Raw genomic sequence first — 22,865 nt, 5'->3', positions numbered from 1 at the left:
GATTAGGCAGGAGAGTCCATATATGGCCTCTGAACAAATCAAACCTCTGCCCAAAAGGACTCACAGGAGAATCTGTGATAGTGCAGTAAGTCCATGTAAGAAAGCCACGTAAGTGCAGCCCGCGTGGCTCATGGCCCTGCAGATGCAGCATACATCACTCCCAGAGCGCAGCCTGGTACTGTGGGATGACAACAATAAATATTCATTAAAAGTTGTCTCTTAGCCAATTCCTCTGCCAGTGCCTCTGCTCGCAGAAATGCAGTTGTAGCTTAATTTTCATCCTGATTTCTCTTCTTTGTAGGTTCAGAAGATCGGAAATTCTGCATCCTTTACCTTGCAGAGGTGAGTGTTGCTGGTTTCCAAATTAACTTTCCGGTGGGAGCTGGAGACGCACTAACAACTCTGCTTCTTTTTGCTGGAGCTGGTTGATTTTAACTTCCTTTTTTATTAGTTTGTCAGAGGTCTGGAAAGGAAACATGTCAGCCCCAGCCAGAATATATTACTAAGAAGCTGCTAAGAGGAATCTGAGCTGGGAGAGGATTGGTAGCCCCAAGACAGGCTTGCTTTTCCCTTCCCCTGTGTATCTTATTCACTGCTTCTCCCCTCCACTTTCTCTGGAGTTCTTTCACCCAAGAGCTCCGTGACAGCTGTTTTGACTTTGGTAGGCATCTTCCTCTCCTTGTCTTCAAGCACCCAGCTTTGAAACCCTCAAATAAAGTAAGGAAGCCCAGTGTGAGGGACACACAGTCGTGGCTGAATGCTCGGAACAGATCTGAAATCATTCAGACGTTGACGGTTACTTTTGTGTTGGGAAGCAGCCAAGGAGGCTGCAGAATTGGTTCTCAGTGCTGGTCCTCCCTGATCTCTGGGTGCTGCAGCTCATTCTCTTTATTTTTCTTTTCATCTGACTTTAGTTTGTTCCTGGCTTCAAGGCCTTGTGTTTGCAGGGTGGAAATGTGGGTCTGGGAAAGATCCCCAGGGCTCTGAGGAGAAAGGCACACATTGCTCAGCGGCCACGCAATATAATAAGCTATTGTGAAAGCTGGATAAAAACGCTCGGGGTGGAAGTTGTTCACCTTGGGCGGGTGGGAGTGGGGCCAGAGCACAGGCTAAAGCGTGACCGTGTGCCGACAGCTCTCCTGAAGGTCCACCCTTGCTCCTTCCTTGTCTTTATTTCTTCTTGGGGTGTTTGGGCAGGAGCTGCCTGCTCAGCACAGAGACCGGTGTCTGCCTGCTGATCCCATTCCTGCATCTTCTCATCTGCCTGGAAAAATGCATTTGGAGCCTGACATTTAATTTAGGGTCTTTGGAGCCCTGAGTTAAAGTAACCAAATGATGAGAAATGGTTGTGTTTTGTGGGATTGTGGGAGGGGAAGGCTCCTCTTTGGCAAGATGTAGTGAAGGCTGTAGCTTTTCCCTGATGGGCTGCAGTGGCCCTGGCTCTTGTGGTTCTGCTGACTGAAATATGAAATGTGTAAGTTTTTCTTTCCTGCAGGCCCTGTTCATGGTCTCTGTAAAACCATTCTTACTCCTCCTGTCCACTCAGGGCCTTTCAGGGCAGGCAGCCTTGTGCCATACCCAGCAGGGTTTGCTCATACCCGGTGCTAAATAAAAGCTGGGGCTGGGACCCAGCATTGCACCCCTGTGTTGAACTGGCACATGGGGCTGTGATGTCTCCTGAGTCACAGCCGTGATCCTGTGAGTCACCTGATGCAAAGCCCACACGTTAGTGCTTTGCCAGGCCTTGAGCTCCAGCTCCTTTCTCATGTTAGAGTGCCGTTTTATTTTAAAGCATATTCCAACCTTCAGGGAAACTGCTGTGTCATGAGAGGAGCTGCTGCTAGTCATCGTGTCCAATCACGTGTAAATAAATCACTCACAGAGCCTCAATCCTGAGCACGATGGGCATTGACAGCCAGATGGCAAACTGATCTCTGCTGCCTGCCGTAGCTTACAGCGGTGTTTCTTTTACAGGCACTGCAGGCTGTGAACTTGCAGTGTTTTGAGGTCCTGCAAACTGTGGGGCACGCAGCCTCCTGCATGGGAAATGCTGAGCATGGGATGGGGGACATCACCTGCATGGTGAGAAGCAGCAGCCCCCAGAGAACCTGTCCTGGGGTGTGTGTGTGCTCCAGGGCTGCATTCACACCCTTCCCTGCTCCGGAAATATCCCACTGATAGGAAACTGCAAAACAGGGTTTTATTGCATTGTTTGAGATTTTTGATTCGAGCCCAACATGTTCAGACCAAACTGACTTAAAATCAAAGAGCTCATTAAGTTTTTTCATTGTAAAAGCGCTAGCAAAATCGATCGCTTTCTCTGGCAGATTTCATCTGCAGACACTGGTGTTTCTCTGGGGAAATTGCTCTGACAGAAAATCTTTCCAGCAGATCCTTGGCCTGCTGCAGTGAGCACAGCTTACAGACCTGAGCAAATCAATGCTTGCCCCGGTTCGTCTCCCACCCTGGGTGTGTGTGGGGACATCCCTGCGCTGTGTGCTCCCGCGGGCACTGCTCCCATCTGCATCCTCAGGCAATGAGGCTGTGTCCCAGCTGCTGGCAGGGGCACTTTTAGCACAGCTCTCTCTTTGAGCTGAACCCCTGCAGTAAGGGGCAGTGCTGTGTAAGTGTACACGGCTCTTCACTGAAGATGTCCCGGATAGGAGAATTAATTCCCCAAAGTCTCTGTTCCTCCCAGGACAGAGCACTGTGAACTTTAATTCCCTTCAGGTTCCCGTTCTGTGCAGGGTATCTGCACCTGAACAGGCAGTTTACAGAGGACTTAAGGGCTCAGGGACGTGGTAGGCAGTCTGTATCTGTGTAAAGCTGAAGTTCTGGATGTGTCATCGGAGCAGTTAGCATGGAACTTTTTTGGGCTCTTTTTGGCAGACATAGGGGGCATTTAGGCAGATGATTTGGTGGTGGGGACAAAGGTGGAGGGGCTGCCTGGAGCTGACATCAAACCTGCACAGCACAACAGGGCAGCTATGGTGGATTTGTTTGGTAAAGAACATAGAGAGGTGTTATTAATGAGCGAGAGAGAAGCGAAAAGAGAGAACAACTGGAGCAGATGCTCACAGAGGTGCTTGCCTTGCTATGATGCAACACTTGGCCTGAAAACCTAGAAAGATGGGAAATGGTGGTAGTACAAAACCAGTGGTTAAAACTCTGGTTTTATACCTCAACGTCATCTGCTGTAAGCATTGCTCTCTTTGCAGCATGGGAATCAGTAGACCTGTTCTCTGTTTGCCCAAGCAGTGTTTGCCCAGGGTGCTCTGTGTCTTGTGTCAGGGCTGGGGATTCCTTTGAAGGCTATTTTCTTATGAACCCCTTCAGCCGGGTGTCACAGGTGTGTGTGGCTGACGTGGCAGCTCCACTGCTCCCTGCCCTTTGGTGGCTGTAGGACAGTGAGAAAACCCATTTTGTAAGAGCCAACCTTTGACGTGGCAAGGAAGGATGGGATGCATCCATCCTTTATCTCCTGTTACAGAGTCTCCCTGGCCTGAAAATGAGACCCCATCGCCTTTTGACCATCTCAGCTATCAATAGGACTCATGCTGTTAGTGCCAGCATGTGTGTTTTGGGCACCACTAGTGTGTCCAGCAGTCCAAAAAACACAGGAAGAGATGTGGTCCCCACAGCCTCCCCAGCAAGGGAGCAAACTGAACTTTCTCATCAGACCAAGCTCTGCAGGGCATGAAGGCAGTGTTGTGCACAGGATATTCCCAGGGCTTGCTGTTTTACCAGTAGAAGGTTTTCTCTGCAATTTGAAAGCTATTGTAGTCTGGAGTCTGTTTCCGAGGTACTTCCCCTCTGGGATCTTTACTGGGTTTGGCCATGGACCAAGCTCTGAATGACGGGGCCAGGCTGCGAGCTGCGGCCCCACACCACCTTGCCATAAACCCCACAGGGGAGCAGAGGAGCTCTGCAGGGTTGAACTCAATGATCGTTGTGGCTCCCTTCCAGCTCTGGGATATTCCTTAGATCTGTGATTCTATGAAACGTCCACCCAGGGACCTGGCCGTGCCAGCAGTGTGTCTGAGATGAGGCCAGCCCCTGCACTCAGGGTTGGAAGGTGTCAGGCTGGGGCTGGCTCCTTTTTGTACCTTTGCTTTGCAGCCATGTATAGAGCCACACTTGCACACTTGGTCCTGCACCAAGGGATGTGCTTGGAACGGGGCAGTTGGTGTGTGGGGTCTGGGAGCTGCTCTCCAGGAGCTCCTGAGCTGATTTTTGGGCCGTGGAGCCGATGTCCCCCCTTTGGCTGGTATCTGCCAGGCACTCAGGAGCTCTGCCTGCTGAATCCATGCCTGCTGTCTCCCTTTGTGGACAGCCTGGGGAGTGCCCTATGGCAGAGAGCTTTTCACACCGTGGCAAGCAGGGATTGTCCTTTGGGCTCCACTGGCTGAAACAGGGCACAGTTACGGCTTGTGCTGGCTACTGTGGGTCCTCTTCTCTTGATGTTTTCCTGGTGCTCTTCTGCAGGGTCCAGCACTGGTGCAGGGTCCACTAACCTCACCAGGCAGCACCTGCAATAACATGTTTTTCAAAATGCTGGAATGAATGCAGGCAGAAAGCCACTGGCAGCCACTTCAGTTGCTCGCTTTATCTGGTCACAAACACCCCATTCACGCCATCTGCATCCTCCTTTCCCAGCATCGTGAGATTAAACCCTATTTTCTCTTTGTAAATATTGGCAGGCAAAGCAGCAGCCTCCCTGAATGAAAACAGTGGTGGGGAGGTTGGTTCCCAGCGCTCTTGAGAGTGGCTGCTTGTGCTGCAGCCCTGCAGTGGGCTGGGCTGGGCAGTATGGACCCTACAGCCCTCCTTGGGCTGCACTCAGAGGCCACCTCTTCTGCAGGCTGTAACACTGCCGTGCTGCTGAGCAGGGTGGGGGCAAAGGGACACTTTGCTGTCAGCTGCCAGTAGTGGCTGAGCATCACTTTCTGCCAAATTCAATCAGAGAAATGGGGATGGTAATCAAATCAACGAGGGGCTGCACGGCAGGGTAAGGTGAGCCACGCATCCATCATGAGCAAGGGGAGCTGAGATGCCCTTGGAATCACTTTAAGCCTTGTGCCCAGGGGATTGCAGGAGCTTTGTGGGGACTGGAGCATGCATTAGCTAAAGCATCATTGTGCCATTGGGCTCTGCAGCTGTGCTGATGGTTTTTAAGTTCTTCTGAGTCCTTCTTAGCATTTGCTTCTGCCCAAGTTGCAGGGTGGGTAAGTGCTAGCCTGGATTTCTAGTGTGTAGATGGGCATCTGTCCTTTCCCCTGAAAGCAGGAAAGATTAAATGCTTTTCTGGGGTCGTGTGGGTGTCACAGTGCTACAGCCTGGTGCTGGGATGGGGGGAAACCCAGAGAGCTGCTGTGCGTGTGAGCACTGCTGTTCCAACAGAGCATTGGAACAACTGGGATCTGAGGGCATGGAGTCACACCACCTTGTGTCCTCTGTTTGGTTTTGTGTATTGATCAGCCTGTGCATGCATTTTCCATATTTAAGCCCATTTCTGCTCTAGGAACAGATGTGGTGAAGCACAGACATAGGAAAAGTCAAAACTTCTTTCCTTAGAATTCTCCTTGGAGGGGGAAGAGAGCTGGGCTGCAGATCTGTTTCTCTGGAGCTGACATGGGAGGTTGGTTTGTTTACCTCTATGGCAGGAATTGTGGATTACACATGAATGAGTTTGCATCCAATGCAAACAGTTTTAAATGGTGTGACTAAACAGCATTTCCCCTTTCAGTTGTGTGTCTCTGGAGTCACCGAGTGCAAGTTCCTTAGTTCTGTCTGACCTTTCTGGGAAAAGCAGGCAGGCCAGAGAGCTGCCCCTCTGCAAGGAAATCCTAGAGGGAAACGAAAGACTTTTTTCATCCCATTTTAGTACAGGACATTTTTCTTTCTTTGTAGTTCTGTGCCAAAGTTCCACTTTCTTTCACATCCGGCTACAGATGAAGGCAACCTGTCGGGCATTCCTGGCCCTTTGTAAAGCAAGTCATGCAACAGGCATTAATTGCTGCTAACTCTTCATTTTTTGCAAGATTGATGAGCAATGAAAGAGTATTTGTGAGGGAATTTGAGCAGGTGGTTTTGTAAATGATTGGGATTTGGCCTAGAGAAGACATGAGGAACAGGTCCCTGTCAGGATGGGGCTGTGTAAGGCTGGGGCATAAGGGGCAGCAGCGGGCCCAGGAGCTCACACTGGGTTCACAGGAATGGGCTCCCAGGCTCCCCTCCTTTCTCTCCATTCATTCCCTCCTTGCCACGTGCTGTTTGCAGACAGCGTGTCAGCAGAGCTGAGCATCCTCCTCCAAACTTTCCCTGGTGCCCCAACGGAGGAGACCTGCGTCCCTCCCAGCCCTGCCCAGCCCCAAGGTGTTGTTTCCTTTGACTCGACCTCTCGCTAATGTTTGCATACAGCAGAGAACTATTTCCCCCTCCTCCCAGTGCAGCTAAATAAGCACGTTCACATGGTGGTGGCACAGGGTGCAGAACTGCCGGTGCTCTGCCTGCACCTTCCTGCTCTGCTCCCACCTCACAGCCAAATCTGCACCCACCACCTTTCCTGTCTGCCTGCAGGAGAAGCCCTGATACAGCTGATTTCTCACCTGTTTTACTTCCTCATGCCCAGAGCTCTGGGCACCGTGTGAGCCCTCCCCTTACACTCTTGTTCATCTGACAGTGTGCTGGAAGTGAAGAGTTTGCAAACAAAGCCAGGGCCTGCGCCGTGCAGCTAATGACCTGCTCTCTGCCTGTGTTTCCTTTACGTCAGAAGTCGGAGTGCTTATTAAGTTTGGAGGCTTACTCCCAGGAGCAGAAGAAGAGGATCTGCTGGTGTCTGGCTGAGAACATCACCAAGCAGCAACATCCGGCATCGGCTCCCACAGAGAGCAAGGTAAGCAACCCGTGCAGTGCAGCCCTGATGGAACCCCTGCTCAGAGCACTGCAAGGCTCTGAGTGCCACGGGGCTGTGCTCCAGTGATGCTTTGGGGATGGTTTTTGTGCCAGGTGAGGAGGTAGTTTGCATTCGAGCATTGCTGCGTCTGCAGCTTCCTGCTCAGCTTGGGGAAGCAGTGATTGCTTTTTGCATCCGCTGAGCTGAATTGAGTAGCACTGCCTGATTCTGATGCCTCCTAGCATCTGTATTTGGACAGCTGAGGCTGTGCAACCCATTGTGTGGCCTTTCTGCAGAACTTGGCTGCAGGGCAGGGCCTGGTGCTGAGGGGGTGGTTGGGGCTGTGATCTCTGGGTCCCAGTTGAAAGGCACTGGGGTCATGGGAGCAGCGGTGTGGAGATGCGTCCTTCTGTGCACTCGGATGCACTGTGATGCTCAGGTTCCCATAGCATGGGGAGGTCCTTTGAATGCTGCTGTCTATAACCAGCATGGCCACACCGATGCTTTTGCACACTGAAGAGCTTCAGCCTGGCCCAGGAGTGTGATCTTAGAAGGGCTGGCAGGAGAAAGTGTGCGTGAAGCGGGTTTGAAGCATGTAGGGTGCGTCTGCCTGGTGAGAATGCAGTCAGCACCTCCACCTGCTTGGTGCATGGCAGCACTGCCTGGAGGGGCTGTGTGGAACCATTGGTGCTGGAGCTGTCTGGTCCCTCAGGGCTGGGGCTGGACTAGTGGTGGGGGATTGCTGTGCTGGGATGAGAGGAACATGCTGTGCTGAGCATACAGAGTGCTTTAAGTGATGCAATTGGGCATCCTGGGGGCAAAGCTCCCAAACGCCTCCCTGTGCCCAGTGATGGAGCAGTGCCTGTGCTGTGGGGCCGTTTGTTGCAGCCATGGGGTGGTCTGGCTTTTGCTCTTGCTGCATGGCTGCCAGACACAGAGGCAGAGCGATGCGGCTTTTGCCCTGCAGCATCCCACGCCAGGTCAGTGCTCACAGCGTCTCTGCAGGAGGCAGAGCCTTTGGATTCCTCTTCCTGCCTGTTCAGCCCTACCAAAATAGAAACAGTGCAAAAAGCCTGAGAACCTGGTTAACAGCTGAGCTCCAGAAACGTTAATACAGAGGGGCAGTGCAGTGAGCAGGTTCTGTGACATCTCTTGCTGTCATGATGCCGTGGCCGGGCTCTGCCCTGAGCTGGCTGACATCCCACCTGGGTTGCGGATCCTCTGGGGCAAAGCTCTGCACGGACACCTTAAATGTGAGCATTGCCAAACAGGAGAGCTCAGCAGCTCTCCATCATGACGGAGTGGTGTGTGCTGCTTAGGATGACACTGCATGACGGGCACCATCCCTGGGATGGCAGTGCAGCAGGGTGTGTGCAGGGAGATCAGCCCCTGCCTGAAAGGGAGGAGTGATCCGGGAGCTTCCTCTCATTGCTTGCGAGGCATTTGATATTTGGGGCTATTTAAGGAAAGCTGACAGTGTCTACCTTCTGTGAGCAGACAAATTAAGCTGGAAATAACAGCTTCTGCATGGCCGATTTCTGCTCCAAATGAGAATCTGGTTTGTATGGCCTTCAGATTTGCACCAGCTTGGCAGGAGGCAGCTTATCTAGGGACATGGCTTTGTTGGGCATCAGGAGCCCCAGGCCGGAGTGGCCTTGGTACCAGACAGATGTGTGGTGTGCCAGCTGTGCACTAGAGTAGAGAGCATCTCCTGCAGGACTGCTGGTGTGGTCCTGCTGGCTGGTCCCCTGGTGATGGGATGTGGGGGGAGCAGGGATCTGGTGGCTTCTCTGCCACCACTGCAGGGCTTGGTGGAACTGCCCCAAGCGGTGAGCCCGTCCTGTGGCTGCAGCAGCACACAGGGTTGTGCCGTGGGTATTTTCTCCATCCACAAAGCCCGTCCTGGGGTCTGAGCCTGGCTCAGGCGGCTGCTGGGCAGGGATCTGTGGAGCTCCTCCATAAAACACGCTGATGGTGTTGACCCCGTTTGCTTACAAACATCCCCAAATGGGCTGGTGCGGAGCCTGGAGGTGGGCTGGGGCTGGCGAGGAGCCACAGCCACCACAATGTGATTATAGCAAAAGCAGCTTTATGCATTAATCGAGTTAGCGACGCTGCCTCCTTGGGCCGAATAATGACCATCTGCACAGAGCACGGTGCTTTTTTTAACCCTGCATTACTGCGCTGCTCCAGTTTCCACATTAGCACGGGGCAATCTGCAGTGCACAGCGAGGTGGAGGCAGCGGGGCTGGAGCTGCCCCAGCAGTTTTGGCTGTGGGGTCAGAAACGAAGAGCATAGCGCCGTGCAGATAACGAACCCCTACGACCACCTGATTCTCACTGCTTGTTTCTTTGTGTCTTCCACACTCAGAACGGCTGATTACTCTTCCTTCTGACTCCGTGACCTGAGATTACCTCGGAGATGATGGCTGGCTGTGTCTGAAAGATGTAGATTGTCCTTAAGCTAAATAATTACGGACACTTGGTGTTGCGGACTTTGGGCCGTGGGAGCCCAGCTGGGAGCTCCCGGCGCTCCCTGAGGGAGGTGGTGGATCCTCGGCACTTTTCGGATCGCGGCCGTTCTGTCCCCGTGGCTGCTGATGCTGTGAGCAGGCGTGGACCAATCTCCAGCCGGCCCTGGGAACGAGGCGCCCGGCCCCTTCCTGGCCGCTGCTCCGATCAGGAAGGGCAGGGCTGGTTCTCTCACTATTTACAGCGTACTTGACAAGTGCAAGTAAATGTGCTGTCAACAAAAGCAAACTGCGTGTAATGGAGAGATGATTGAAACCAGGGCTGGAGCGGCGCGGGGAGGGCTCTGCACCAGGACTGCCCCAGCGGATGCGCAGGCAGGGAGCAGCCCCGTGCTTTCTCTGTCTTCCTCACCCCGTCACCCCCTGAGCCCAGGCACCTGCCTTGCCGTGCGCCCACATCCCCCGGCCGTCCCAGTCCCCGGCACCTTGCTCCCTTCAGTAGCAGTTTCTCTTTATTTCCAAAACCTTCCTTTGGATGGAGGTTCCACGTGTGCCCGTGGGCTGGTGCTGGGCATGACAAGCACTTGGGTTGGTGACCGCTGGGCTGAGCTCAACACCATCAGCTGCTCGAGGGGAGGGAGGGAGGATTCTGCACCTTGTCACTTAGCTTTAGCACCAAAGATCCATATCATGACAGCACCCACGGGGCCAGCCTGGCTCCTGCCCTGTACCCTCTCTGCACCTTGCTCCTGCTGTCAGGCTGCTCAGGAGGAGACACTGTTGAGGTCCACTCTTTGCCAATAAGGGTTAAAGCCTCATCTGGCAGAGCTTGTGAACCAGGTTATGAAAGGAAAGCAAATAAATGCGTTGTTCCACACCAGCAAACACAACCTGGCTCTCACCCTGGGCCGGAAAAACTCATTACTGGCGGCAGCCAAAGGCTGTGTTGGTAACACTGTGGGTCTGAGGGGCTGTGGGAACAACCCTGTGGTGTGAGTCAGGGCCCAGCCCATCTCCGACCACTTAATATCTGAAGGAAATCCCGGTGCCATCAGAAGCCAGCGGGATCCCACAGTGCTGACCTTGTGGCACAGTGAGATGCAGAGCTCACCCTTGGCACCAGGAGAACAACACATCGACTTTAATTCAGCCAGAACAGGAATTTGATGATAATGTGTGTGAATGAGGCTGTAACTGTAGAAGAGTTAGATCCAGATTGTTCCATCCAAGGGTTTAGTGCAGTCCTGTCTGCAGTCTCCTCTCCTGGGCTGCACTGGAAGAGCTTTCCTGCTGGGTTGATGGCACTCCTTCATAGGCGCAAGCCCCAAATGCATCTCCAGGTGCTCTGTGGGAGGGATGCTACAGCTCCCTGTGAAGCTTCAAAGCACGTCCCAGACATCACTTTATGAGTTTATGGGCTCCTTTAATGCAGAGTCTTGGCCTGACCCAAAACTCCACGCTGTGTGAGTGGGCCTGGCTGCGTGCTGAGGGCTCCTGGGGCTCCATCACCCCCCACCCCCCCACCCCCTTCTTGCACAGCAGCTGACTCCCAGCACAGCAATGTGGTACAAAGCGTGGAGGGGGTGGGATATACTGGAGCAGGGCTGGGTGCTGGGTGCCAAGCTTCCCAAGCTCCCTGGCTTCTCCCCGGTCCTCAGGCACTGCCTTCTTTACTCTGCGTGTGCTGCTCAATGGTTCCACAGAAGCACAGTTTGTGCCACCAGCACAAGGCAGCTGCTCGTGGGCTCCTGAGGCACGTGTGTGCTGGTGGAGCAGATGGGCCAGCAGAGAGTCACAGCTCTGGCTTTATTTGTTCATTTGCTTAGCTGGACTCCAGGCTGTTAGGAGAGCAGACCTCTCCCCTCTGGCAAACACCAGCTCCTGTTTCTCTGGCACCTCCTGCGTGCAGGGCCACATTCCCCAGGCAGGAGGATCTGGCAGCATAGTGGGGACTTGAGAGGCTGCCAGAACCTCCATCGCAGCTGGGGGCACTTTTAAACCCTGGCTGCTTGTTTCTTGTGAATCCCCAAAGGGCTGCAGAGAGCCAGCGTGCTGCAGGGAGCAATGCCAGCAGCCCGGGGGGTGAGCATCACTGAGATCATTTGCACAGGGTTGTCAAAGGCACAGACTAAGTGGTTGAAGCCAGCACTGCTGTGATTTAATGCAGGCGCTGGAAGCACTTGGGCTGGCACCATGAGCAGGGCTGTGCTGCTGCTCTCCTGCACCCATGTGGCTCTCACTGCCCAAATGCATATAAGGGGACGTTATGGTGCAGGGACCCAGGGAAAGAATTGGGGTTTTGATCCGGGTCAGGACAGGACTGAAAGTTGGATGAGACAGGACCTGCTCGAGTCCATGTTCTGACTGTGTCCCTTTCTGATACCCACTGCATTGGTGCCAATGATGCATCTATTTATTTCCATTTCCCATCCCTCTGCTTTCTTACTGCCAGGGATATTTATGACCCAGACATCATCTCGTTGCCTTCCAGCCCTGGGTTCCCAGTCAGGGAGGCTGGTGCTTTACTTGTGCACATCAGAGCCTTATCTCCAAATCCTGAGCTGGGGAGCAGCTGGGCACCCAGGCATGGTGACCCCTGGGGTGGGGACCCCCATGGGCCCACACTGATGGGGATCCATCGGTGAGTGGTGCTGCGGTGCAGATAACCTATGGCACACTGTGCTGCAATGCATCTCCTGCTACAGAGCTGCCCCTTTTCCCCATAGAAAGTGGTTTGGAAAAAAAACAACCGCCCACCTGAAGTGGAGTTTCGTTAAGCAGCACCAAAATTGGTCTGAGGCTCAGCATTGCCCAGGGGCAGATGAGAGCAGAGAAGAGGAGCTGCAAAGCAGGTTTCAGGGTGATGCACGGCTCTCCCTCCAGGCGGAGTGGACGTCTGCTGGGATCAGCAGGTAACCAAACCTCCAGGGACGGCTCACAGAGCTGCAAATAGCACACGGGGCACAAGGGAGCGGTGTCTGGGAGAGGCTGGGCAGCTGCAGCTACTGCCTGACACAGACATTAATAACAGTGGAGGCAGAGCCAAGCGCTGCGCCAGCATCTGCCGTGCTGAGCTGCGGGCACACGTCGGGGCCAGAGCTGGAGGGAGATGCTGCTCTGGCTGGGATGCAACTGAGCCCACATCTGGTATGTTTTGCTTGCAACATCTGCAGCCCACAGGCTGTGCCCTCTTCTAGGCAGGTCTGTGCTGTGCCGACAGCAGCACCAACATCCTTTAAATCAAATGCGCCTGCTCTGCTCCCCTGGGCTGGGCTGATCCTCGCCGTCTCCTGGGGGTCTCATGGCTCCATCTGGCTTTGGGCTGCACTGGGAGGGTTGGAATGAGCAGCATGCGGGACAGGGAATGTTTGCAGCATTAGGGACTTTCTGAGATTCTCTTTTAAGTCAGGGCTGGACCAGCAGCTCCATGTCAGCTGGTGTCAGTGCAGCCTGCCCACCATGCACACTTTCTGCTCTGGGGATTTTGGAAACCCTCTGTGTTCTGGTGCTGGGGAAAAGAGAACAAATTCAGCCCTTGCTACTGAATGCAAATCTGGGTCTGTGCTTGTGGGGAGGGAGGGATGGGTTGGGGATGGCCAGGGCTGCTGGGCTCAGTGCTGCGTCGGTGACAAACCTGTGTTAACCAAAGCACGTGGCACGGGGAGGTTTTGTCCCATGCTGTTTGTCGACACCTTCAGCTGTCTGATCCCAAAATGTGGAGTGCAAGAGCTTCCCAGCTGGGCTCCATCCCACACGCAGCAACAGCGCTGGGCGATGCCTGGTCAGGTCCCATTTCCAGAGCCATCAATTGGTGATGGCAGTAATGGGATTAGCGCCGGCTGCTGCTGCTATGGGATCATTTCCTGCCACGGAGCACAGCTCCTCCTCGCAGGGCTCCCAGCTGTTCCCAGCACTGGATTTTGGGCAGTGTCAGCACTCACACCCCGTGGGTCTCACTGGAGCCATCCATCCGCCCTCACTGCTTTGCCACAGCGCGGGTCCTGCTGCTTGGAACTGAACATCCCTGCTTGCTTTTGCAGTTACAGCAATTGCTCTGTATCAATTATTCATCAGCACAGTAACAAAGCAGGGGTTGGGTAGAACACCCTGCTGTGTGCAGGGCCTGGCGGTGGGGCCAGGAGTGGTGCTGCAATGTGGGGATGCTCGGGAGCTCTTTCAAAATGACCCATGGAAATTATCTCAAGTTTCAGTAGTTCTGCTTTGAGTTTCTGCCTTCCTTTTGTTCCTCAGCGCCGTGCTGTCTGTTAGGTGCTGCTTCCCACAGCTGTGTATAGTCTGTTATGGTCACTTACTGTGTTTTGGGGTGTTCATCATCAGTGGTTTTGGAAGCATTACAGGGGCATTGCAGATAAGAGTTTCTAATGGGGTTGGTCTCGGCACAGTTCATCCCATGCTAAAAACCCCTGAAATTGTGGGTTGTTTTTTTTTCCTACCACTTTGGGAAGAACATACTTTGGAAACTTTGGTGTTTCCCTGTGTGATGGCTGACAGCAGGGGGGCCGTAAGGCAGGGGGTTGGAACTGGATGACCCTTCAGGTCCCTCCCTATCCAAGCCACTGTTCTGTTCCATGGAGGTGCTTCGCTCTCATTCCATCTGCCCCAGGGAGGGATGTTCTGCTGCACAGGGCATACACTATGTCCTCCCCAGGGTTTCACAGCTCCAGCGGCACTTCCAACCCAAGACTGAAACCTTGCTCAGCAGTGAGCCTCCTGCTCACATCCCCGTGCTGCTGAAAAGCAGCAGATTCTCTGATTGAATTAGCACAGGAATTTAATTTCACCCCCAAACCTCTCTCATTTTAAAGGAGCCTGTTCATTTTCTTCTAGAGCCTTATCTGATGTGGGCACCCAGCAACGTTCGGCAGAAGGGAGCTGTCAGAGATGGGGAGGGCTTTGCAGGGTTGGACTGAGGGCTGCATGGGTTTTTCCTCTAATTATTTCATGAAATAATGATGACAGTAATTGCAATACAAATAAGACATAACCAGCATCAGTGGAGCACTCAGTGCGAATAGCATCCTCGCACTGCATGTCTGGAAACACTCCCTTTTGCAAGAAATTACTGTGGGGAGTGGAGCAGCCTTAAAGATTCATTTTTGAATCAAGCCTCCATTATGCAGGAGTGGAAGCTTGGTTAACTCCAGCTTTCTGCTTTTCTTTGGGCTCTCGAAGATGCTTGGCTTTTAAAAGGAGATACAGCTGCTCTGGCTGGAGGGCTCAGCACAAGTTCCCCCAGCTCACGAAAAATCCAGGCAGGTTTTTTCCCTTGGAAAGGGCAGCACTCAATGGCAGAAGGCAGCCTCAAAAGCATAAAACTCCAAGCAGGGCGGGTAGGAGTGGCTGTGGTTTAGCAAGAGCACGGTGTGTGGCTGCGGGGAGCCCCGCAGCGGTGGCTGTGGGCCAGGGGGGCTGATCTGCTGAGCCTTGGGCAATTGGATGATGTGCAGAGCCCGGCACTTCCCTCCTGCCCTTAAGAACGCAGGGCTGGAGGTGCTGGAGCTGCATTTTGGGTTTTCCATCCTCTGCTGCAGCCATCCAGGGCTGACCCCCAGCAGGACGAGGGATCCATCGTGGTAAGGATGTTCCCAGCTCTGCCTGTGTGCTGGATCCATCAGCCTCATTACCCCCATCCTGCTTCCACCCTATAGCCATAGTGGGGGACATGGTGTTCTGGGGACCAGGACCACGATGGGGGGCTGTGGGGCACAGGAGAACATGGGACAGCGCTGTCCCAACTGCTGGAGCCCTGTTAGTGCTGTAGGAGCACTCCTGCCCTGTGTTGTGTGTTAGGAGCAGAGAGGCTGTATGGGAGGGCTGCCAGATTTGGGTGCCCCTGCCTTCATCCTCCTTTATCTTCTCCCCGGGCAGATGCTGGAGACAGACGCCGAGAAGCCGGGGCAGATGCACTTGGAGGAAAGGAGGGTGGCTGCAGGCAATGCTCCACTGGCCACGGAAGCGCCAGCTCCATCTGAGGCTCCAGCAGCCGCCCAGGGGCCTCTCCTGACCAAAAAGCAGCCGGCGGCTGCTGAGAAGGGTGAGGAGCAGCCCAGCTCTGTGCCGGCCTTTGTCATCCCCGAGCTGCGCCTCGACAGCTCCTTCAGCGTGGTGGGCACAGCCAGCAGCACCACGGATGGTGAGGATGAGGAGGAAGAAGATGAGGATGACGAAGAAGAGGACGATGAGGATGAAGAGGATGACAGTGATGAGAACTACCTGGAGCGGAGCGAGGCAAAGCGCAGCAGCATGATTGAGACGTCGGGCTGCCAGCCTGCATACACACTGAGCGTGCAGAGCTCCCTGCGGCGCCGCACACACAGCGAGGGCAGCCTGCTGCAGGAGGCCAAGGGGCACTGCTTCACCTCCGACACCACGCTCAACTGCTCAGACAGCCAAGGCAGCACAGGGCACTGGGCCCTGCCCTCCCCCAGGACCCTCAAGAAGGAGCTCACCAAGAATGGAGGCTCCATCCACCAGCTCAGCCTGCTCTTCTCAGGGCACAGGAAGGTACGTGGGTTGGTGCACAATGTTGCAGAGCGTGGGGCCTTGTTGCATGGCTCATAACCATGCTGTTTGGTTCAGGACCACATCACACTGCTTGAGAGCACCTTGCAGTGCTTGGGACTGCATTGCATGCTGCTCCACCTCTTGGCAGGGGATGCTGGTGCAGAGCTCTGTGTGCTACCAAGCCTGACAGCACAGTGGGTTAAACCCGTGATGAGATTAACCCTTCCCGTGCCATTCTCCTGATACATCAAAAGCCACCTTGGTTGCCATTTCTTGGAGCACAATTTGCCCTTGGAGCCCCTGGTCCCCTTCCTGCTCCTCCTGTGCCGCCTCTCCCTGCCCCAACCCCCTTGCCCAGGGGGCTTTGTGCCACAGCCATTCCCTGCCTACACTTGGGAGGGACTTTTGGTGCTCTTTGCATTTGGAGGAGCCCAGCAGAACCCTCCAAGCTTTCAGATCTGGTGCTGATGTACGATTCCCCTCTGCATCCCCCCAGGCCCAGCACTGCCTGCAGCACTACGGCACCCAGTGGCCTCGCCTTGTTCACCAAGTGGGATTATTTATGGGATCATCCCATTGTGCCCACGGTTCCCTGTGCCTCCCACTGCTCTCAGTCTGGGCAGGTTGTTGTTTTACAGCCAGGAGTGCTGGGACTCAGCAGCGGTTGCTTTTTGTCCCTGAGCTCAGCGGAGCCTCTCTGGACAATGGCAGGAAGCGTGGCCCGGCTGCGCGTCGCCCCGGCCGGCCCTATCTGTGGGGGGAAGGCGCTTTGCAGGGGCTGCATTGTTTGGGGCCGATAAACTCCGGAAACCCGGGCGCAGAATGGAAGGAAGTGTCAGAAGCCTTGAGCCCGGGGCTGCTGGGCCGTGCAGCGGGTTCCCACGGCACTGCCATGGATCGGAGATCCTGGAAAGCACCCCGAGGAAGCGGTGTGGGGCTGGGCTGGTTGTGGGGCTGGCTGTGGGGTTGGCTATGAGCCCCCTCCCAGCTGTGCTCAGTGAGGCGGCGAAGCCCCTTGAGTGAAGGTGGCCCATGAGGTCCCCAGCAGTGGGCTTTGTGGCTCAGAGCTGTGCTGGTGACACCCTGACCTCGCAGCACCTCCGAGGTCCCCAGGGCTGCCCAGATCACCTCTGGGTGGAGGTTGGTGATAGGAAGCTCCGGGTGCTCCCAGCAGCTGCCATGTTATGGTTCAGTTCTGCCCTGATTTTTCCTGCCTGGGGACTGCTGGGAGACCCCCAGGGTATTTGGGGTGCTCCAGCCCCCTGCCCACTCAGAACAGCAGAGATGGGAACATTGGGAAGGAGTGTGTGAGTGTCCCTGTAGGGGGGTCCGCTGTCAGCACCTTGAAGCCAAGGGGTTCCCAGGCCACCAGCTGTGGGATGTCCCAGGACACAGGCAGGGAGGGAGTCAGGGTTTCAGCCCCTGCTCTGCCGCAGCCTTTGGGGGAAGGAGCTGCTGCACAGGGACCTCAGGAGGTGCTGGTGGAGCTCCTTGGTGGTGTGAGGGCATGCATGGCACAGTGATGCAAGCACTGCTTTTTTCTCCCCCCAGCTGAGTGGAGGCAACCCCGAATGCAGCTGTGATGAAGGGGATGAGACCTCCCGCAAGAAGAGGAGCAGAAGCCTGTAAGTGCTGTGGTTCAATAGTGCCATGGGCAAAGCACCAGGGCTGAGCCCATGGGGTACCATACCCCATTCACCCAGAGCTCCTGGTGGTTGGGAGGTGGGTGGGATGAGTGCTGGCATTCACAGTGATGTGACGGGTGGGACGCTGCAGCTCCAACACTGCATGAAGGGTTTGGGATGCCCCGCAGCTGGTCAGGGCAAGGACAGGAGAGCCATGGCCTTCGCTTGCCCTGAGCACAGCTGCAGCTCGGTGGGGCCATGGGGGGTGAGTTTTGCAAGGCAGGATTGCTGTGCCCTGGCATTGCCCCACGCACGTGAGTGGGGGCAGGTGGAGTGCTGCACGTGGCCGTGGTGCCGTGCGTGGCTGTGTGTGCATCTGGATGGCAGCTCCCCGCGTGCTGCCTGCCACAGAGCGGCACTGTTGTCCCGCACGCTCTGCCGCAGCCGCCTATTTATAGCTCCTTTCATCCTCCAAACACTTGAGATGAAAATCAATCCCTCGCCATCTGCAGCGGGGACATCCCCCACGTGAGCAGGGGGAATTGGGGCGGTGAGGGGGGGGGGATCTGTAGGGCGCGGGGAGGGTTTGTGCCGCTCACCTTGGGATGGCTGTGGGATCGGTGCGTCGCAGCGGGCGGCGATTGGCTGCAGGGATGGCTGCCAGGCGGCCTGTGGGGTATTTATGGGGAGAGTGGCTGCGGTTCTGCACTGCCAGCTGCTCCCGATGCTCCTCACCATGGTGGATCTGTCAGAGAAGTGCCTGGAAAGGTAGGACGGGGTTCCTGAGGGTGTGCGCTGCAGGGCATGGCTTGGAGGTGGCATGGGGAGATGGGGCTGGACGAGGCCTTGCAGATGGCTGATGGGGGTGGCTCCAGGTAGAACCCAGCAGTGTATTGTGGATTCTTGTTGTTTGTTCGTGAGCATCTGCAAGAGGAGCAGTGAGAGCACAGCTCTCCCATTTAAGTTTGGGAACTCCTCAGGGGCTTTGCTTCCTGTGTGGGACAGCCAGGAAACCTGGCGCTGCAGAGCTGTGGGTGCACAGGGTGCACAAAGTGCAGCCCACAGATGCTGCTTCCTTACATGGATGGATGGGCACATGGGCGCACACACACAAACACAGGGACTTTTCAGTGCTTTTCACACCTCGCCCGGCTCCCAGCTGCGGTGGTTACGTTGCTAAAGTGGGAACAGTGCTGAAATTGTTGCTGGGAGCTGTGTGGGGTGCCTTGTGCCTCGCTGATGGGATGCAGGTGGGGCTTAGAGCTCCTTGCTTGGACCTGTTGGTCCGGTGTCAGCGCTGCGCCGGGGCCCGGCAGCAGCTGGAGACGGCTGGGGACACCGTGAACCCCTCTGTGTCCCTCGTGTTCCCAGCCAGCCCCGTCCGCAGCCACTCGCAGTGGTAGCTCCTCTGAGCACCCTGCAATGCGGGACCTGCGGGACACCCCGCGTCCCCAACCAGCCCCGGTGCATTCAGGAGCTGTGCCACGAGGGGTCAGCACCGCCCGTCCCGTGCTCACTGTCACCGGGCAGGACCGGGGCGATGCTGGTGCCCGTTGCGGCCCTTCCCGTGGCCGCTGCTCAGAGCGGTGCCGTGTGCCCATTGCAGCTTCCTGGGCAACCGGAGCGCCGTGCGCGGCTGCACATCTGGGCACGGCAGTGTGGGGACACGTGCGGGTTGGCACCGTGCGGTGCCGTCGCTGTGGGTTACGCATTGTGCCCCAACCATCCCGCTGCGGGGATGTCCCCATGGCCGTGCCCACTCCAAACTGACACCCGGTCGCTGCCATCCCGACGGCTCCCGGCCGTGCTGCCGGCCCCGCAGAGGGGACACAGCCCCGCACCGCCGGCCCCGCTCAGCTCCGCCGCATTCCCCAGCGCCCTATAAATAGCGCTCGTAAATCCCCGCCGCGATGACTTTCCCCTCCGTCCCTTGACAGGCCCCATCTCCCCGCCCCCTCCCATGCTTTTTTCCACCTTTCCTCGAGTTTCCCCAGCAACGGCGGAGCCGTCCCGAGCAGCGCTGGGGCTGACACACAGCCCTCCTCTCCCACACCTCATCCACGCCACGCAGCTCCGTTCGGCCCTCCCACTTCCGCGCTGTCCCGGAGCGCGGTGCGGAGCCGCAGAGCGCAGAGCCGGGCCGGGTGTGCCGGCAGTGCGGGAGCTGTCCCGGCAAACGATGCCCTTTTTCCGTGACCTCTCCAAACCGCAGCCGTTGGAGTTTCACGCCGAGATGCTGCTGGGCGTGCAGCGGCCGCACAACGGCAGCCTGCAGCGCCGGCACACCATGAAGGAGTAGGTGATGGGCGACGAGCGGGACGGGGCTCCCCGTGGCACCGTGTACCTCCGGGTGCTGCTCCCTGCCCTGCCCGCCCCTAAACCTTGCTCTTCTCCTCCAGAGCCAAGGATATGAAGAACCGGCTGGGGATTTTCCGGCGGAGGAACGAGTCTCCGGGAGCCAACCCCTCCGGCAAGCTGGACAAAGTGCTCAAGTCGCTCAAGTAGGTGCTGCGGGTGGGCACTGTGCGGCTCCGGGGGCACGGGGTTTGGGGACCAGCTCTGTCCAGTCTTGGTGCCACCTTTGGCAATGCTGGGTCATCCAGCTGGGGAGGTTGTGGGCAGAGAGCTCTGTGAGCTGTGTTAAATATGGTTTTGGCTGCGGGGATCTCCCTGCCCTGTGCCGGCGGCACAGCAGCACTCGGGACTGGAAATTTCCCTGCTTTCCCCCAGTGCTTCACCATGACACCTTCAGCTGGACAGAGGATGCTTTGGGAAACTGCTCAGCTCTGGAGGTGCTCCAGCAGCTGGGACGAGCGCTGCCCGGCCGCACGCCCTGCGGCTTTATTGGGGCACCTGAAATCCCACAGCCCTGGGCACTGCCTGGGATTTTTCCAGTGCTGGCTCGGAGGCAGCAGCACACACAGCCCTCTCTTACCTCTGGTTTTCTTCCTGCCACTCTAAGTGCAGAGCATTCATTCCAGCACAGCCAGCTCAGTACTGCAGGGTGCACAGTGATGCCGCTGCTGCTGGAAGTGTTCTTCCCCCGGGGCAGCTGTGTGGTGGCAGGCAGCGACTGTGGCTTTCGCAGCTTCACTCTGCTAATAAATGCTCTCGTCCTGCAGGCCTGCACCTGAGGAAGCTCTCAAGTGGGGGGAGTCCCTGGAAAAGCTGCTGCTGCACAAATGTGAGTGTCTGCCCCTCTCGTTTTGCCTTTGCCAATGGGGAATGTCCAGGTGTGTGCATGGGGAGCACTGTGATTTCCTAAGCTCTGGTGTGGAGATGGAATGGAGCATCCAAGGCTGGATGTGGCTCTGGGCAGTCTGGTCTGGTGGTTGGTGATCCTGCCCGTGGCAGAGGGGTTGGAACTGGATGATCTGTGAGATCCTTTTCAACCCAGACCATTCTGTGATTCTATGATCCTTTCCCTGCATTCATTTTTCCTCTACCAAACCAGGGGGGAGGGGGGCGCTTTGCTGCAGGAGCGGAGGAGAGCTTGGGACTGTGGTCCAACTCTAACTGGGGAGGGAAAGGCAGGATCCCCTTCTTGCCTCGTGTCTGTGGGGCAGGAGCTGCTTTGCAATGCTCCCTTCCTTGCCGTATTGTGCACCACAACTGCACAACATGTTGTTTGCATGTCCCCGTGGGGATCCCAGCTCCAACACTGCACCCAATCCATGCTGAGCTTCCCCTTGTGATCTCAGATGGCTGAGAACTGGGCACTAAGCACACATGTGGTTTATGTTGGTGCTGCCAGGCCCAGCATCATCACCTGCATCGCTGCTGTTCGTAGGGGATATTTAGGGAGTGAGATGGCAGGGATTTGGGGTTTGATAGAGCCCTGTGTCTGTCCCCACAGATGGGCTCGCAGCCTTCAGGGCCTTCCTGCGCACCGAGTTCAGTGAGGAGAACCTGGAGTTCTGGTTGGCATGTGAGGAGTACAAGAAGATCAAATCCCAGTCCAAGATGGTCTCCAAGGCCAAGAAGATCTTTGCAGAGTACATCGCCATCCAGTCCTGCAAGGAGGTGAGGCCGGCTCCCGCTCAGAGTCAGCTCAGTGCTGTGGGGCCCGTGGGGCCGCTCACTGCTCTTTCTGCCCACAGGTGAACCTGGACTCCTACACACGGGAGCACACCAAGGAGAACCTGCAAAACATCACCCGCGGCTGCTTCGACCTCGCGCAGAAGAGGATTTACGGGCTGATGGAGAAGGACTCGTACCCCCGCTTCCTCCGCTCTGACTTGTACTTGGACATCATCCACCAGAAGAAAGCCAGCTCCCCGCTGTAGGGTGACGGGGCAGACTGGGAGCTGCGTGTTTACATGGAACCGGCGGTGGGGACCTCGCTGTGGCAGGCCATGCCCCCCTGGTGTGGGGCAGCGGGGGGCAGCGGCGCCAAGCAGGCTGGTACTGCTCCATCGCCCCGTCCCGCCATCGCTGGTACGACGCCGTCGGGGCGGCTGTCAGCCAGGAGGGGAGCTCCCGCATGACTACTGTGAACCTGAGCTGCGAGCATCGCTGGATGGCGGCGCTTGATCCCGACCCAGCGTGGAGGAGGAAGGCTTTTATGCAGGGCTCTGCTTTTCCCCGGGCAGCACCCGTGTGGGCGTCATCCCTGGACAAAGGACTCCTGACCTGACCCAGCCCCGCGGTGCTGCTGTGCATCCCTGCCCTGAAGCGGCCGTCCCGCAGGAGCTGCTGGCTCCCCTCCTTCCTGGTTTATTTATTGACCTCCTCTCGCTGGACGCATCGCTGTATTATAGGAAACCCTCGTTCCCAATTTACAAGTGCAATAGTTGTGCGTGTCGCGGCGGAGTTCTCCCGTGGAGCGGATGCCTTCTCTTTTACGAGTGCGTGCAACATTTTCTAAGTTTGCAGGTTTTATCTGACAAAGAAAAGGAAGAAAAAAAACCAAACCGATAACGCGTTCCCTAGCAGCGCTGGGGGAGCCTGGGTGTACATATCCTGCCCTGACGACGGAGGGCTTGCTGGTGGAGATAAGCAGCTCTGGGAATCGGTGCTCTCCCTACTCCGGATCACAACACTGCGTTTGGAGACGCGGGGCTGTTGCTGAACGCGGCGGAGCCGGATGGACTGCATGCATCCGGGCGCCCAGTTTACAGTGCGAAGCATCTCTGCAGCTAGCAAAAATACATTGTCATGGTCATAGGTAAATAAAAGGAGAATGTCATTTCTCGTAGCCTTTTCTTTGTGGTATGTTTCTCTGTGCTGGAGGAGCGTAAACGTGACTAAAGATGGGAAAACCTGGTCCCATGAAATGCTGAGCTGTCTTGTGTGCTGCAGCAGCTGCCAGATGCTCCCAGGTTAAAGGCTGAGGCCAGAAATGCAGCG

At 56.1% G+C, this 22,865-nt stretch overlaps 1 protein-coding gene across 7 annotated transcripts in view; it reads left to right on the top strand.

The window, feature by feature from the left end:
• The window catches only part of RGS3 (regulator of G protein signaling 3), a 47,310-nt gene extending 24,606 nt beyond the window's left edge, over positions 1-22,704 (top strand). For 3 of the 7 annotated variants that reach the window (XM_072352778.1, XM_072352771.1, XM_072352773.1), the window contains 8 exons: positions 302-342; positions 6,773-6,895; positions 15,256-15,891; positions 17,443-17,516; positions 19,916-20,017; positions 20,639-20,700; positions 21,373-21,539; positions 21,617-22,704. In XM_072352778.1, coding sequence (XP_072208879.1) covers positions 302-342; positions 6,773-6,895; positions 15,256-15,891; positions 17,443-17,516; positions 19,916-20,017; positions 20,639-20,700; positions 21,373-21,539; positions 21,617-21,802 — 1,391 coding nt within the window. In that variant the 3' untranslated portion in view covers positions 21,803-22,704. The other 4 variants (XM_072352774.1, XM_072352775.1, XM_072352777.1 and 1 more) reach the window with 4 other exon arrangements.
• Positions 22,705-22,865: the final 161 nt, after the last annotated feature.

Source organism: Excalfactoria chinensis, chromosome 18, assembly GCF_039878825.1.
Source record: "Excalfactoria chinensis isolate bCotChi1 chromosome 18, bCotChi1.hap2, whole genome shotgun sequence".
Taxonomy (NCBI): domain Eukaryota; kingdom Metazoa; phylum Chordata; class Aves; order Galliformes; family Phasianidae; genus Excalfactoria; species Excalfactoria chinensis.
This window is presented reverse-complemented; position numbering and strand designations above follow the sequence as displayed.